Genomic DNA, 13,497 nt, shown 5'->3' with positions numbered 1-13,497 from the left:
AAAGTCATGCTGTTAAGGTTGATCCTCATTCTATGTATTGGTGGTCATCCTTTCTGTTGCTCAGGAGGGTTACATTGTATGGATAGTTACTGGGATTGCATTGTATAGATGGTCACTGGACTGTCTCTGGTCTGGGCCTGTGATCAATAATGCTAGGAGTCATTTGAAATTGTAAGGTCATTTGGTAAGTATCTGGTTAACATCTTAAGAAACTGTCCCTGCTGAGATGGGCAGCTAGGTGCCAAAGTTGGAACAGGACCTCTCTGGCACGTGGACTTCTGACGGGTGTTTTCCATTCTGTGGATCTTTGACAGGAAGCAGTGCCAGCAGTATATACTTCAGTAGCAGTGACTATGCTTCTGAAGTCTCTGAAAACAGACAGAGGCCACAGGATAGACAGAGAGACCAGGCCCTTCCCGGGGCGGCTGAAGAGTCCATCTGGAGAATGATAGAGCGGACCCCAGAGTGTGTTCTCATGACATACCAGGTGCCCGAGAGGTACGGAAGCACTCCGCACACCCCACTTAGCGTTTGGATGAGTTATCTCTTTAATCCTAAAACTTTCATGTTACTGTCATTTATTTTGTTGCCATGGCATACATGTGGAAGCCTGTTCTCACTGTCTATAGAGTGTGTGTCCCAGAGATCAGACTCAGGCTTGGTAAGAGGGCAAGTGCCTTCCCAGCTGTGGTGTGTACGTAAGGATGGAGGACAGCATCCTGTAGCCACACTTGCCTAGAAGTGACCGTCCCTTTCAAGCCATCACACTGGCTATTCTTTTGGTTTCTAATGTGGTTTTTCTACATAAGATGACTTTTTTTTTAATGGTTTTTCGAGACAGGGTTTCTCTGTATAGCTCTGGCTGTCCTGGAACTCACTTTGTAGACCAGCCTGGCCTCGAACTCAGAAATCCGCCTGCCTCTGCCTCCCGAGTGCTGGGATTAAAGGCGTGTGCCACCACGCCTGGCATAAGATGACTTTTAAATGTTTTAGATACAGTCATTTTTAAAAATGTGCTTACAAATTTGTTCATCTCAATTCAAGCAACAAATGATTCTTGGAGGAAAAATTGCAGCCACACATGTGCAGCTCCATACAGAACAAACATGCTGTTCACCACAACCAGGACACGCGCACACGGGCTGTCCTTCCAGGACGCACACACTCGAGACGTTTGCCTTTGCCCTGGCGGAGGGGGGCCGGGGAAGTTCATTTCCTGATGTGCTTCGTTTTAGCGTCACGGTTTTCCACCAAGAAGCAAAGGTTTGCCGCATGAGTGTGGCAGACAACCCGAGTGTGTCCTAAGTTAAGAGATGAAGTGCATCGGCACTGGGGGGGACGTGCGGCGCTCAGAGGCCTTCTTGGTCTTAGGGGTCGAGAGGAGGTGCTGAAGCAGGACCTGGAAAAGCTCCAGAGCATGGAGCAGCAGCAGCCCCTGTTCTCTCCTGCGCAGAGGGAGGAGCTGGCCAAGGTGCGCTCCTGGATCCACAGCCACACAGCACCTCAGGAAGGACACCTCCAGGTAAGCATGCCCTCCCTCGCATCATGACTGTCGCGTGCCAGGCACCTGGTGACCTTCATCTGAACAATTACCTGTGTGCTCTAAATACAGAGTGTGCACATGTAAAGTCATGTGTGCTGGGGTTTGAACACAGGTCTGTTTTACCTTGTAAAGTTTCCTAGGAGAAGAAGCATAAACAAATGTCTGTTCATGCCAGGTAGGGCCCAGCCCCAGACCAAATACTGTAAAGTAAAGGCAGTCTTGGCAAGCCAGTAAGTTATAGAGCTTACATTACAGAGCATAGGCGACCCCTAAACAGCCATATTACTGAAACCATTTCAGCCCAGCATGAGTGATAGTTCCACAGATGGAGCGCTCCATCTCCACCCCCTTCAGTCCCTTCTACACTCTAGACTCTCAGAACCTCCTGAGAACACAGGACACCCAAGGTGAAATCATGCAGAACTGGGAGGTAAGTGTAGGGAAGAGGCTGGGGTCTACAGTGAGGTTCTGCAGTGACTGTCTACAATGAGGGTCTACAGTGAGGGTCTGCAGTAAGGTCTACAGCAACAGTCTGCACTGGTGGTCTACAGTGAGGGTCTGAAATGACAGTCTACAGTGATGGTCTAGTGACTCCCTACCCACTTTCTGTAAGGGAATGTCAGCAGTCCCAATCTTACAAGTCTCTTGTGAGTAGCCACAGCTCTTTCCTTATGTGTCTGAAACACCATTCCACAACCATGATGAAATAGTTCTCTCCCACCAGTTGGAATGGTTAGGGTGATAAAGATACTTCCTGGAGTGTGACCAGCTGAGGGGAGGTATGGAGATACCTGGTTCAAATATCCATTCCTCTTTAAAAGCTTAAATCCAAAGTATAAGAAAGGCGCATCCTGAAGGAAACTTTCTCACTCCACAGGAGCTCCTTATCCATTTCCTGCTGCTTGTTGGTGCATTGAGAACCCTGAGACAGAAACCCAGGTCATTCTTGGGTGCTAGTGTCCTAAGTCATATCACGGACTGGCAAGCCAGGGCTGTACCAGCACCCAGCCTTGGGTTACCATCCCTCTGACCCAGCTGCAGTACCCTTCATCCGTCCCTCCTCTTCATGTTCAGTTGTGTGTAGTTGTACATATGTCTGCACACCTTCATGCATGCGTGGTACCCACCGAGGCCAGAAGAGGGCAGCAGATCCTCCAGAGCTGTGTATGCTGGAAATCTAACGGAGCTCTCTGCTGCAGCCTGGGCTCTTAACCACCCTGCCACCTCCAGTGCCACCCTCAGCACTGCTTACACTGCAGAGAGGGTGACATCATGCCCCACTCTCCCAGCCTTTGCTTTTGTGGATTGTCTAATGTCTCCCTTACTTTTTAAGGAGTTTTCCCAGATAAAGGACTCTTGGTGGAAGGAGGGTTTTTTTGTTTGTTTTATTTTTTGTTTTTTTTTTCTTTTCCTTTTAGCACTTTGATTGTATCAGCATTCTGTCTTCTGGCCTCCAGAACTTCTGCTGAGACATCTATGGATGATTTTCTAAGAATCCCGTGTGTGGCGTGTCCTCTCCTGCTTTGGTTTGAATGGTTGTGCTGTGTCTGGGTGTGTATGTCTGAGCTGGTCCCGTTTGGAGGCCGTTGAGCATCTTGGATGCTCATTCAGGAAGATGATCTTGGATGTCCAGATCATCATTAAATAGGGAAGATTTTCAGGCTTTTTGTTCTCACATACAGCTTTTCCTTTTTTCCCTCCACTGCATCCGTTACGTACCGTTACCTGGTCTTCAGGATTTTAGTTCTCACTTCTTCCAGCCTTGCCTTTATTCCTCCAGGGAGCTTTATCTCAGTTTTGTCTTTCACAGGGGTTAGAAGGTTTTGGTGGCTTTCTCTGTAGGTGTCCTCTCAGTTCACTGGTACTTATGTTTGCTCGCCTATTCCTCCTCTCCACTCTGTCTTCGCTTTCTATCCTTGTGAGAGAAGCACCAGAAGGAATGTTTCACCTCACAGGGAAAGTCAGGGCAGGAACTGAAGCGGAGGCCGTGGAGAGGGGCAGCTCACTGGTTTGCTCCCCATAGCTTGCTCAGTCTGCTTTCTTATAGCACCCAGGGCCACCAGCCTGTGGGTGACACAGCCCACAGTGAGTGGGGCCTTCCCACATCCCTCATGAATCATGAGAGTGCACCACAGACCTGTCCACAGGCCAGTCTGATGGAGGCAGTCTCTCAGTTGAGGTTCTCTCATCCCAGACGTGCCTGGGTTTGTGTCTGTCACGTTTACAAAAACCAACCAGTAAATCTTCCCTCGGCTCAGCCTGTTCCATACTTTCAAACTCTTCAATTGGCATTAACGTCAAATAACACGCTTGCCTTTGGTCTCTTTTGGAGAGCTGTGTTGCCTGTGAAGTCAGAGGTTCAGTGGGCGACACTGCAGAGGTCCTCGAACAGCGCCCAGCAGAAGACACCAGTTGAGCAGCTGTGAAGATGTCACACCCTCTCCAGGTCACGTGGGACACAGAGCCGTGCGTTACCTCACCACAGTCTTAACTCTGAAACGCCAGTCATTGACATTAAGGTCTTCCCTGGCTTTGTTCTGGTTTGGTTTTGGTGGCGCTGGGAATCAAACCCGGGGCCTCACATCCACTAGGCTGGGGCACTCTCCACTGCTAACATGTCTCCCCAGGCCTCCCTTCTTGGTTTTCCCAAAGCAAGAGCGTACGTAGGCTCTTGTTCATGATAGTAAAACAGTCAACGAGAAGCCTTCTCTAACTCATCTGTCACCTGATGACATTGGGCTGTGTCTGACAGCAAATTTCAGAGGTCATCCTGAGTAAGTTACAGTTGGAACGAGTCGCAGGCCTTCGTCTCGTTTGCTTTTTTATGTTGTTACAAGATCACTTTCCCACTAGAATACTTGAAGAACTTCTGTCTGTAGGTTGTGTGTTTCTCACGGGGTTGTCCGTGAACTTACCACATTGATCTAGGTTTTGTACAGCATGGTGCTTCTCTTCCTGATTGTAAGACATTCCAGCTTTCTCACAGAGCGTCAGAGCGCATCGTTCCCTAGGAACTGTGGGACTCGTGGCTTTGGTTGTTTGACCCCATTCTCGTCCATGCACTTCCTGTGGCGGCTGCCTGTCACAGGAACTCTTTCCTTAAGATCTGTCAGCTAGCCAGGACTTAATCCTGGACGACTGAAGTTAAGCCTTGCATGGCAAAAAGCTTCTTACCCAAACAATAGTGTTTTCAAAAGTTTTAAATATTACGTTAATGTTATCATGGAGATGTGTGTGCCCGGGCTCACCAAAACCAACAGTTAACCTTTCCTTTTCACCAAACGACACGATGACGACCAGCGGTCTGCCTTTTGTTTGCCCTTGAAGTGGGGTAAGAGTTTGGGAGACTACACTTAGGGGAGCTCAGGGACCCCAGCTCGGTGACATCAGAGTCCCGTGAGTCCATGCTCTCCAGGCAGTTTCTGCCTCAGAAGTGAGTGTGATTGTTCACGGGTCTGTCCGCTCACTGTCTGGTGCTCTGGTTTAAAGAAGCCCAAAGTTCCTTCTTGAAATCGAGATGGCTGTGGAGTCACCCGTGCAGGTCAGGAAGGAACGGGGAGGAGGGTTACAGTGGCCTTTTCCTGCTTCACTTCCTGCAGTCCAACTTACTTCTCGTTCTTTTCTTTTCTTCTCTTTTCTCTTCTTTTTCTTTCTTCCTTTTTTTTTTGGCTGTTGTTTTTGCTTTGTTTTAGGAACACTTTGTTCTCCTCTGACAATTTATAACTATTGATAACTGTATTGTCATTGTGGTCAGGAGACGGTCATAGAGGCCGCTGTACCCAGTGCTCCCAACTCTGTGGCTCAGACTTCTTTTCTAAAGTAGAGCCTTTTCTGGATAGCAGTCCTATTGGAAGGCGTCAGAAACATCTTACGATGCTGCCTGTGACATTTCCTGGAGCTTTCTGGTATTGAGCAGTTCCTGACACCTGTTCCTGCTGTGTGAATAGAGAGACTTCTCAGAACCTAGTCCATCCTGGTAGTGAAGTGATTTGGGAGGCCTGCGTTTGTCAGGTTGGCCTTCTCTAGCGAAGCTACCAGGACCCTTCTGCGTTTGTGTACATACAGCAGATCTGATGGTCTCTGGTGAGAGAGGCCCTTTCCTGCTGGTTCTGGATCCCCGTTTTCTCTGCAGTTCCTTATTTCCTTGCCTTTGTCCACACCTTATGGAGTCTGTATTATGGCCAGGCTTGATTTGAAAATGGTGCTGTAGTCAGGTCTGTAAAGTCCTTTACCACGTCTCACCTCTGCTAGGATGCCATCAGCAATCTCTGCTGCTGTGGGCTGGTCCAGCAGAGCCTGCTGCCCCCCATGGGGGTCATACCCAGTGGAAACTCAGGCTCACTGACTTGCGTATTAATAACTAGAGAATTGGTAAGAAAAGTGTGTGTTGTAGACTTGAATGTCTACATAAATATTCCCCCCAAAGCTTTATTTTCTTGGGTCAGAGGTCAAAATTTATGAAAATAGGATGTGTAAATAAATGGATTAAATAAAATATTATAATTCACAAGGTGGCAAACTTTAACCAAATTGGCAATTTGTTCATAATTAACTGTGAATTTGCTTGTACTTAGTGGACATTTATCTTTTCATTGGGTATCTTTTTGAGTAAAAACAATAAACAGTATATGTGTTCAAGTGGAGAATGCTCTTCATTGTGTAATCGAGCCTTGAGCACACTTGGTGTCAGCCAGAGACACTTGCTTACTGCGGTCCCTGAAGGCCCCGTGCTGGGTCCACGTCACCACGCTCACAACTGTTTGCCGTGTAAGCTCATCTCTGTTCCCACTCTGGAGGACAGGCATCTGCCACTGTGTTCAGTCTCCATTCTAGCCCTGAGAGTTTACTGAGCCCTGGATGTTTATACCTGTAAGCATATGGATAATGCTATTCATGTATGCCAGTGAAGCGGAATTATCAAAATTATCCCTGAAGCTTCTGTAGGAAGCCTGTGTTTCACAAACTCTGAGTGACTTAGAGCAAAGTCAGACATCAGAATCTGGAGCCTGATCCCAGCCTGCAAGGCCTTGAGTCTCAGGCCTGCCCAGTGGTACCTTCCTCTCATGCCAACACCTAGGGCCACATAGCCCAGGATTTACAGTTTCTGCCTCCAGCCAGACCAGTGTAAGTACTCTATAGAAAGTCTCTCGTCCCAGCCTCACAAGAGCCCGTGGAGGCCGTTCTTCTCACTTTATGGGGGAGGCTGCAGAGTGGGCAGAGGACTCAGCTCCTGTGACTGGGCTTAGCAGTCTGTCCTAAGATAATCGCCCCAATCACTACGCCTAGTGACGGTTTTGTAGATTATGCTAGTACACTAGAAACCCATTTAGGCTTCTTGGGATCGCCAAAAGGGAGAGAGAGCTAGTTTGATTCTGACACTAAGGAGCCACGAGCCTCAAAGGCAGACTTGACGGCTGAATGCTTGAATCTGCACACCTGCTTTCCCTACTGAGCTGTTGCTGTCGTGTCTAAATTAGAACATCTCTGTCACAGTTACTTGAAGTCACTGGTGATGTTTGGTGACAAGGGAGGGTGAGGTTTCCATAGTGCCTCGTGGTTGGCACAGACCTGATGCTCACCTGCATGTTTCAGTGGAATGACTGGTCTCATCCAGGAAAAGTTGCTTCTGTGAGAGACTTAGTGCTTCCAGCCTGTGGTTCTGTGGTCAGTCACGGCCTGTGGCACCCAGACAAAGTGTCTGGTCATCTACAGACTGCCGTAGTTATGCATGAAATGCTGGTCTACTTGGGTATTTGTGGGCCTTAAAGATGAATAACCTGCCGATCCCATTCCACAGCCTGAATCCTGGTGTCAGCTCTAAGAACACTTAAGTATTTTGCCTTTGTTAGCTGAAGGGAAGTGAGTTTCCAGTACTCAAAGCGAGTCATCTGGACACTGAAGCTTGCTCACAGAGGTTGAGAGCAGGGAAGTTTTCAAGTGCTTGAGCCTGTTGAGAGCAAGAGTGTGAACACACAAGCTTGCCCCTGAGAAACAGTTCAGAGCTTCTCCAGGCCCCGCCACTGCCTTTACATTAGAGCTTTTCAAACTAGCAAATGCTTGCCTCAGGAGCGAGCGAAGCTCTGCATTCCAGCCTCAGCATGACCAACCGGCACTGGATGCGTACGGTGACATCCACTTGCACACCCAGCACTCAGGAAGTAGGGGGCAGGAGAATCAGGAGTTCAGGGCTGGTGCTGGATACATGAGATCCTTATCTCCCCAATCACACCCCAAAGCAATGTACATATTCATCTTTTAGGGCTTGAGAAAATGTCAAGAAAGTAATTCATTTTTAAATAATTTCTGACTTTATGCCTTTTCGTCCTCCTCTGTGCTGTGTGCTCTCTTGCTACCTTTACTTAAGTGGTTTTCTCCCCCATTTTTGCAGAGCCCAGGATGGAGCAGAGTTCATATAGCTAGGCAGGCTCTCTGCCGCTGAGCTACCTCCAGCCCAACTCGTACATTTCCAAGATAAATGGGGGCAAAGGTGGGCTATCGATTTTTCAGGATGTGTACGCAAAGTAAACTAAACTGTGTGCGATACTTGAGAAACATAGAGGATTTATTTCTCGTAATGAAGAACAAGGCGTCGTTAGCGTGATTTTGCTTCAAGCATCTGCTCTGCCCGTTTCCTGAAGCGATGGTTCTGAGAGACCAACGGACGCTTGTGTCTCCTCAAATGCAGTATTTCCAGAAGCACTCTGGGGCAGCCCCGTGTTGCTTATGTTGTTTCCTGGTTCTTGCCAAGAGACGACTCAGTACAGTGTTAGAATTTTGCCCAGCGAAAGCCTGAAACCATAAGACCAGAACAATAGATAAACAGCCCTGAGTCAGAGTCCGTTCTGGGGACTCCTCGGGCTGGGTCTCTGGAGCTCTTGTCCAGTCAGCTTAACTCTGCGGTTGCCTTGAGCTCCCTAACCTCTCTGTGCCAGGCTTCTGTTGGGGTTCTCGACACTTGCCTTCTGTGTAACATAGATCCTAGCTGTCAAAATTGGCTTGTTTTAAAGGTTGATCCATATCTTCTTTTGATTCTAGAATACAGTAGGCATGTCCTCCATTTACAGTTTGAGACCCTAAGGGATAATCCTTATACTGGATAGTTTTCTGTCAACGACACAAACTAGAGTCACCAGTTAGGAAGGAGCCTCAACTGAGAAAATGTTCCCATAAGATCTGTCTGCAGGCAAGCCTCTAGGGCATTTTCTTAGCAATTGATGGGGAGGGCACAGCCCATTGTGGATGGCACTGCCCCTGGGATGGTGGTCCTGGGTTGTATAAGAAAACAGGGTGAGCAAACCATGGGAAGCAAGCCAGTAAGCAGCACCCCTCCATGGTCTCTGTATCAGCTTCTGCCTCCGGGTCCTTGCCCTGTGTGAGTCACTTCTTTCAGTGATGAGCAGTGATGTGGAAGTATAAGCCAAATAAATCCTTTCCTGCCCGGTTGCTTTGGTCCTGGTGTTTCGTCACAGCAGTAGTAGCCCCGCCTGAGACTGCCCTACTGTTCAGAAGGATGTAAACCTCTGAGTGATGACTTTCCTCCAGCTGCACACGGAAGCCACACTTAGTCCCCTCAGGGCTTCAGGTAGTGCTCCCTGTCTCTAGGATCCCCTGTCACAGTGATGGCTACCAGGATGCCAGTGGCGATCACAGCCACAGAGGTGTCTCTGGTCCAGCCTTTGCACCCCTTTTCATCCTGGGGAGGCGAGCATGGCATCCTTCGACCCTTCCCACGCTGCCTTGTAGGTGCCCCAAGCTGACTAGTCTATCGCTCGTCCCCTGCAGAGCTGTTGAATTGCAGGTGTGACTAGCAGGGAGGGGCTGTGGGTGGAGTCTGAGCATTTCTTACCAGCTTCCTAGGGATGGCACTGCCAATGGGGCCATGTGGCAAGACAGTGGATGGCAAGCCTGGCAGCAGCCTGACCTGCTGCTCCTTTCTCTTGCATCCTACTGCAGTATACCCAGAACAGGCGCTTGTTACATTCTTGTTACAATTTACCCAGAATAGGCGTCTGTTACATTTTTGTTACAGTTACAAATTCTGTGAATTTTAGAAAAATTCTGCCTCATAAGAACACTGGCCAATGATTTTAAGGTGTGATTCCTTAGAACACGCTTGGGTCGTGAATTAGGAGAAGTTCCATTTTTCTCTCTCCAAGCCAGAGCTTCTTACCTTCCTCATGCTTCCCCGTGGAGTGGGGGTCTCAGCGCTGGGATCTGGAAAACAGTTTGACACCTTCTCATTAGATCCGCCACTGTGTTTTCTCTTTCTTTCTCCTTGTTTAAGCAGGGACTCACTATATAGACCAGGCTGGCCTCCCAGAAAACCACCTGTGCCATTTGCCACCACACCCGCCAGTTATGCTTATTGCAAAACATACAGAATCTGGGATCCCAAGGCTGGGAGATGACTCGTGGTGCACAGGCTAAAGGACCAAATTGAGATCCCCAGAACCCAGGTAAAAGCTGGGTGGGCATAGAGGCCACCTTGGCCCCTTAAGCACTCAGACCATAGAGACAGGATCCCTGGGACAAACAGGCTAGGTAAACAGCTGGATTAAGGTGCTCCAGGCCCAGAGACCCAGCCTCCATAAATAAGTTGGAGAGAGCTGGAGAAAAACAGCCAGTGTCACTTTTGGACCTCCCACACCCCCACATGAGCCCACCTCATGCATGCGCACTGCATGTGCAAAGAAGAAAAGACAAATGGAACACACCTAAATCGTGTCTCATTTCCAGTCCTTTCCAGACTGAGGCAATGTGTACTTGAGAGCAGTCAAGGATTCTAAACTATAGCCGGACTGACAGTACTGTCAGTAAGCAATGTCTACTAAAAGACTCTTTGCCCTCTACCCACATGTTCTGAGCAACAGAAGAAAATAGTCAAAACTGTGGTCTTTCCTATCAGTTGTTTGTGTTGCAGTAGGACCTCGGGCTAGCCTCAGACTCCCAGTTCACAGGTGTGAGTCCCCATGTCTGTCGTTCGTCATTTTACCCTGTTTACATTTTACTTGAAAGTCAACCCAAAAGGGACGTTTCCTCATTGCTGCTGTTGTTGTTTTTAATATAGTCTCGTTATATAGCCCAGGCTAGCCTCAGGTCTCAGAAGGGTAGACAGAGGTTGGTAAAAGCATAGGCTAAGAAGGGTTATACAGTTCAGTTTTTCGAGCTTTCTCTAGTAGCTCTGGGATCCGCCCACAACCCCAAGAGTGCTTTACCTGCTTCTCCGGGGCTCTCCCCTGCTTCCATGCCCATGGTCTGGCGCAGGGTCTGCAGGAGGGCCATCCTCTCCAGCTCCTCCAGAGCCCGAAGAGCATCTTCCTCAAGCACTGTGGGGTAGAGACAGACAAGTAGCCTACCCTGGGCTTCACTTGGCTGTTCTGTTTCCCGTCGTCAATGAGTGCCAGGGACAGAGAGGTGGGAACTGGTGACATGGCACTTAGCAGATATAAAGTGCTATGCCAGTCATCAGAAGTCCACGGAGGAACCCATGGGCCACCCCTCCCTGCCGATGTGGTCACCCTAGCACCTGCCTTGGGCAGGAGCCAGTCTGCCTCAGAAGTCTGACTGATCCTCATTTCTGTGTATCTGCTGCGACCTGTTGCCTCTTGATTTGTGTTCCCATAGTGAAGTTGACAGTGGCACCTCTATTGCGCCTCACGGTGGACATTCGAGGGAAGCTCAAACGCTGCGTTGTGACTTGTGTGCGAAAGGTGATGTGAAGTGTGTATGTGGAGGGAAGTATGGTAAATGCGAGTATGTTATACAAGATGAGTATATGTGGGTATATGCTATGTGCAAGCTGTGCGCACTGTGTGTGATGTGAGGTATAAGGGCAGGCAGCGGGTATGACAAGTGCATGTGAGGCCTGGTCTTCATGATAACAGGTGGAAATGTACAGACCAGTGGCAGCTGGCAGTGGAACATGTGCCTTGGGCAGGTGCCAGCATGTTGAGATGCTCAGGGAGTCTGGCTGGGAAGCCACACAAGACCCTGGAATGCTGCAGAGGGACAAATACTCATCTGCAACCTTGATGGAAGACAGTGGAGAGACACTAAAGGCGCCTGCCCTCTCCTAAGCCCTTCCCTCGTAGCTGTTTAAAGCGGCATCAGTAGCTGACGCTCCTGGTCTCTGATTCAGAGAGGAAGAGCAGGGTGTCCTGCTCTTTTAAAGTAAGAGCATTGGTTCATGCCTGGTCTTGAGCATCAGGTTCCGTGCCAGTGTGAACTCAGTGACCCCAGCAGCCGATGGACAGAACGTGAGTGGTGCTCTGAGATGCTCAGAATGCTGGTGGGGGCTGGATGGTCCAGTGGCAGTGGCTGGAAGAGAACTTACTCAGGAAAAGGTCTGAAAGGACCCAAGAGCCACGCCAGTGAACTAGCTTAGCAGACAGAGGTTGCCTGCCGCCAAGCCTGCCCACGTGCTGGAGAACCAGAGGATCCTCTGACCTCCACATCTGGGCCCTGGTACGTGTGTGTGCATACACAATAAACATAAAGGAAATTTTGCTTAGGTATCCAAAATCAAATATTAAACCCAGGTAACAATTTTTTATGGACTCTAATACACAACCTGATACCAGACTGAGGTTGTGGTAAAATTTCTAATTTTTTCCCCTTTCAGCTGAACTTGAATAGAACATTAAGTCAAAAGGAAATCAAACTTGGATGTCTCTTTGGTCCACAGCTTCAGGCGCTGCTCTGCTTAATTAAGCCTTTTCGTTCCATATAGCACACGCAGAGGCGTGCTTTCTAACTCACAGCAGAGTACACTACTCTCTGCCGTTGGAAAACACTACTCCTGCATTCAATCATTTCACTCTAAAACCCAAGGTAATGTTTTAAGTCTGTCCAATTTTTATGAACAAAAGTGACAAGGAAAGTTTGAAGTACATTTGTTACATAAAATACGCAATTTGTTTAGAGAAGACCGTGCCCATCGCTAAAGCTAAGACCTGCAGTAAGGATCCCTCAAAGCTTCTTTTCAAAGCATGGTTGCACCTACAGAAGACCCTTTTCAGCCAGCATCCTCCTCCTCCTCCTGCCCCTGAGTGGCACCCAGAACTGAAAATAAACAAAAACAAAAAGTCACCTCACCTGGAAGCTGAAGAGTCCTCTCACCAGTGTCCGTGACGGGAAGGGACAGGAGTGGATTCAGGAGTCCTATGAAGAGCAGGCAGCAGAAGGGCACCCTGTCCATGATGACGGCGAGAAGTCTGTCTGGGCGTCTGCTCTGGAGAACTTCCGACACTCCTCATTGAGGGATTGCCCGTTTTATCTATCATCCTGTGACCTCATACGTCCCCTCCAAAAAAAATAGAATGAATTTATTGGCTAGGGAGGCTGAAAGGCAATCACTTTGCATTGATGTAATTTTTCAGAGTAACAATTCATAGACAATAAATTTACTGGCTTGTTGACTGGTGTTCAGAGTGGATATTCAAAGCATCATGAAGTTTATAAATCTGGCAAAATAAGTCACTCAGCAATAAATCACAGGTGAAAGACGGGGACAGACATGATGTGGCCAAGGCAGAAGGACAAGGATTTATGAATGTTAGCAGAAGCGATGCGGGGTATGACGTGAAATATCTCAGCTTCTTTTTCCAAAAAAATCCTTCACCGGTAAATAGATGAGTTGTCAGGTTGTATTAAACCAGTTGTTCGAAATAGCAAAGACACAGCAAGCATTGCTCAAAGCTCAGGTCCAGCACGTGTGCGCGGCTGCGTGTAAGATCACAAGCGCTCGGTCCTCAGAGTAAGGTTTCCTTAGGGCTGGATAGTACCCAGCAAGGAGGACTGATAGACATCCCCAGCGGCCTGGCCAGCCGGCTTCACTAGACTCAACCCAGCAGAGTGGTTCTCTTAGCAGCCTACTCATCTCAGAACGTTGTGTGTGTGTGCACACACACGCACACAAGTGTACATGTGGTACGTTTGTATGTGTGCACACACAA

At 48.5% G+C, this 13,497-nt stretch overlaps 2 protein-coding genes across 7 annotated transcripts in view; one reads left to right on the top strand and one right to left on the bottom strand.

Annotated features, from left to right (window-relative positions):
* Positions 1 to 6,186, top strand: part of Per3 (period circadian regulator 3) — a 41,281-nt gene extending 35,095 nt beyond the window's left edge. For 3 of the 6 annotated variants that reach the window (XM_021159431.2, XM_021159430.2, XM_029475738.1), the window contains 3 exons: positions 315 to 498; positions 1,372 to 1,522; positions 3,876 to 6,186. In XM_021159431.2, coding sequence (XP_021015090.1) covers positions 315 to 498; positions 1,372 to 1,522; positions 3,876 to 3,959 — 419 coding nt within the window. In that variant the 3' untranslated portion in view covers positions 3,960 to 6,186. Of the gene's footprint in view, positions 1 to 314; positions 499 to 1,371; positions 1,523 to 2,420 lie in introns of all 6 variants that reach the window. The other 3 variants (XM_029475736.1, XM_029475737.1, XM_029475735.1) reach the window with 1 other exon arrangement.
* Positions 6,187 to 8,094: 1,908 nt separating this feature from the next.
* Positions 8,095 to 12,776, bottom strand: Uts2 (urotensin 2). The gene is made up of 4 exons (XM_021161553.2): positions 12,638 to 12,776; positions 10,759 to 10,869; positions 9,714 to 9,757; positions 8,095 to 8,332 (listed from the first exon to the last, which is right to left on the bottom strand). Exons 1-4 carry the CDS (start codon positions 12,738 to 12,740, stop codon positions 8,219 to 8,221), a joined length of 372 nt encoding a protein of 123 aa, XP_021017212.1. The 5' UTR covers positions 12,741 to 12,776; the 3' UTR covers positions 8,095 to 8,218.
* Positions 12,777 to 13,497: the final 721 nt, after the last annotated feature.

The sequence above is a fragment of the Mus caroli genome, chromosome 4, assembly GCF_900094665.2.
Source record: "Mus caroli chromosome 4, CAROLI_EIJ_v1.1, whole genome shotgun sequence".
In the NCBI taxonomy this organism is placed as follows: domain Eukaryota; kingdom Metazoa; phylum Chordata; class Mammalia; order Rodentia; family Muridae; genus Mus; species Mus caroli.
This window is presented reverse-complemented; position numbering and strand designations above follow the sequence as displayed.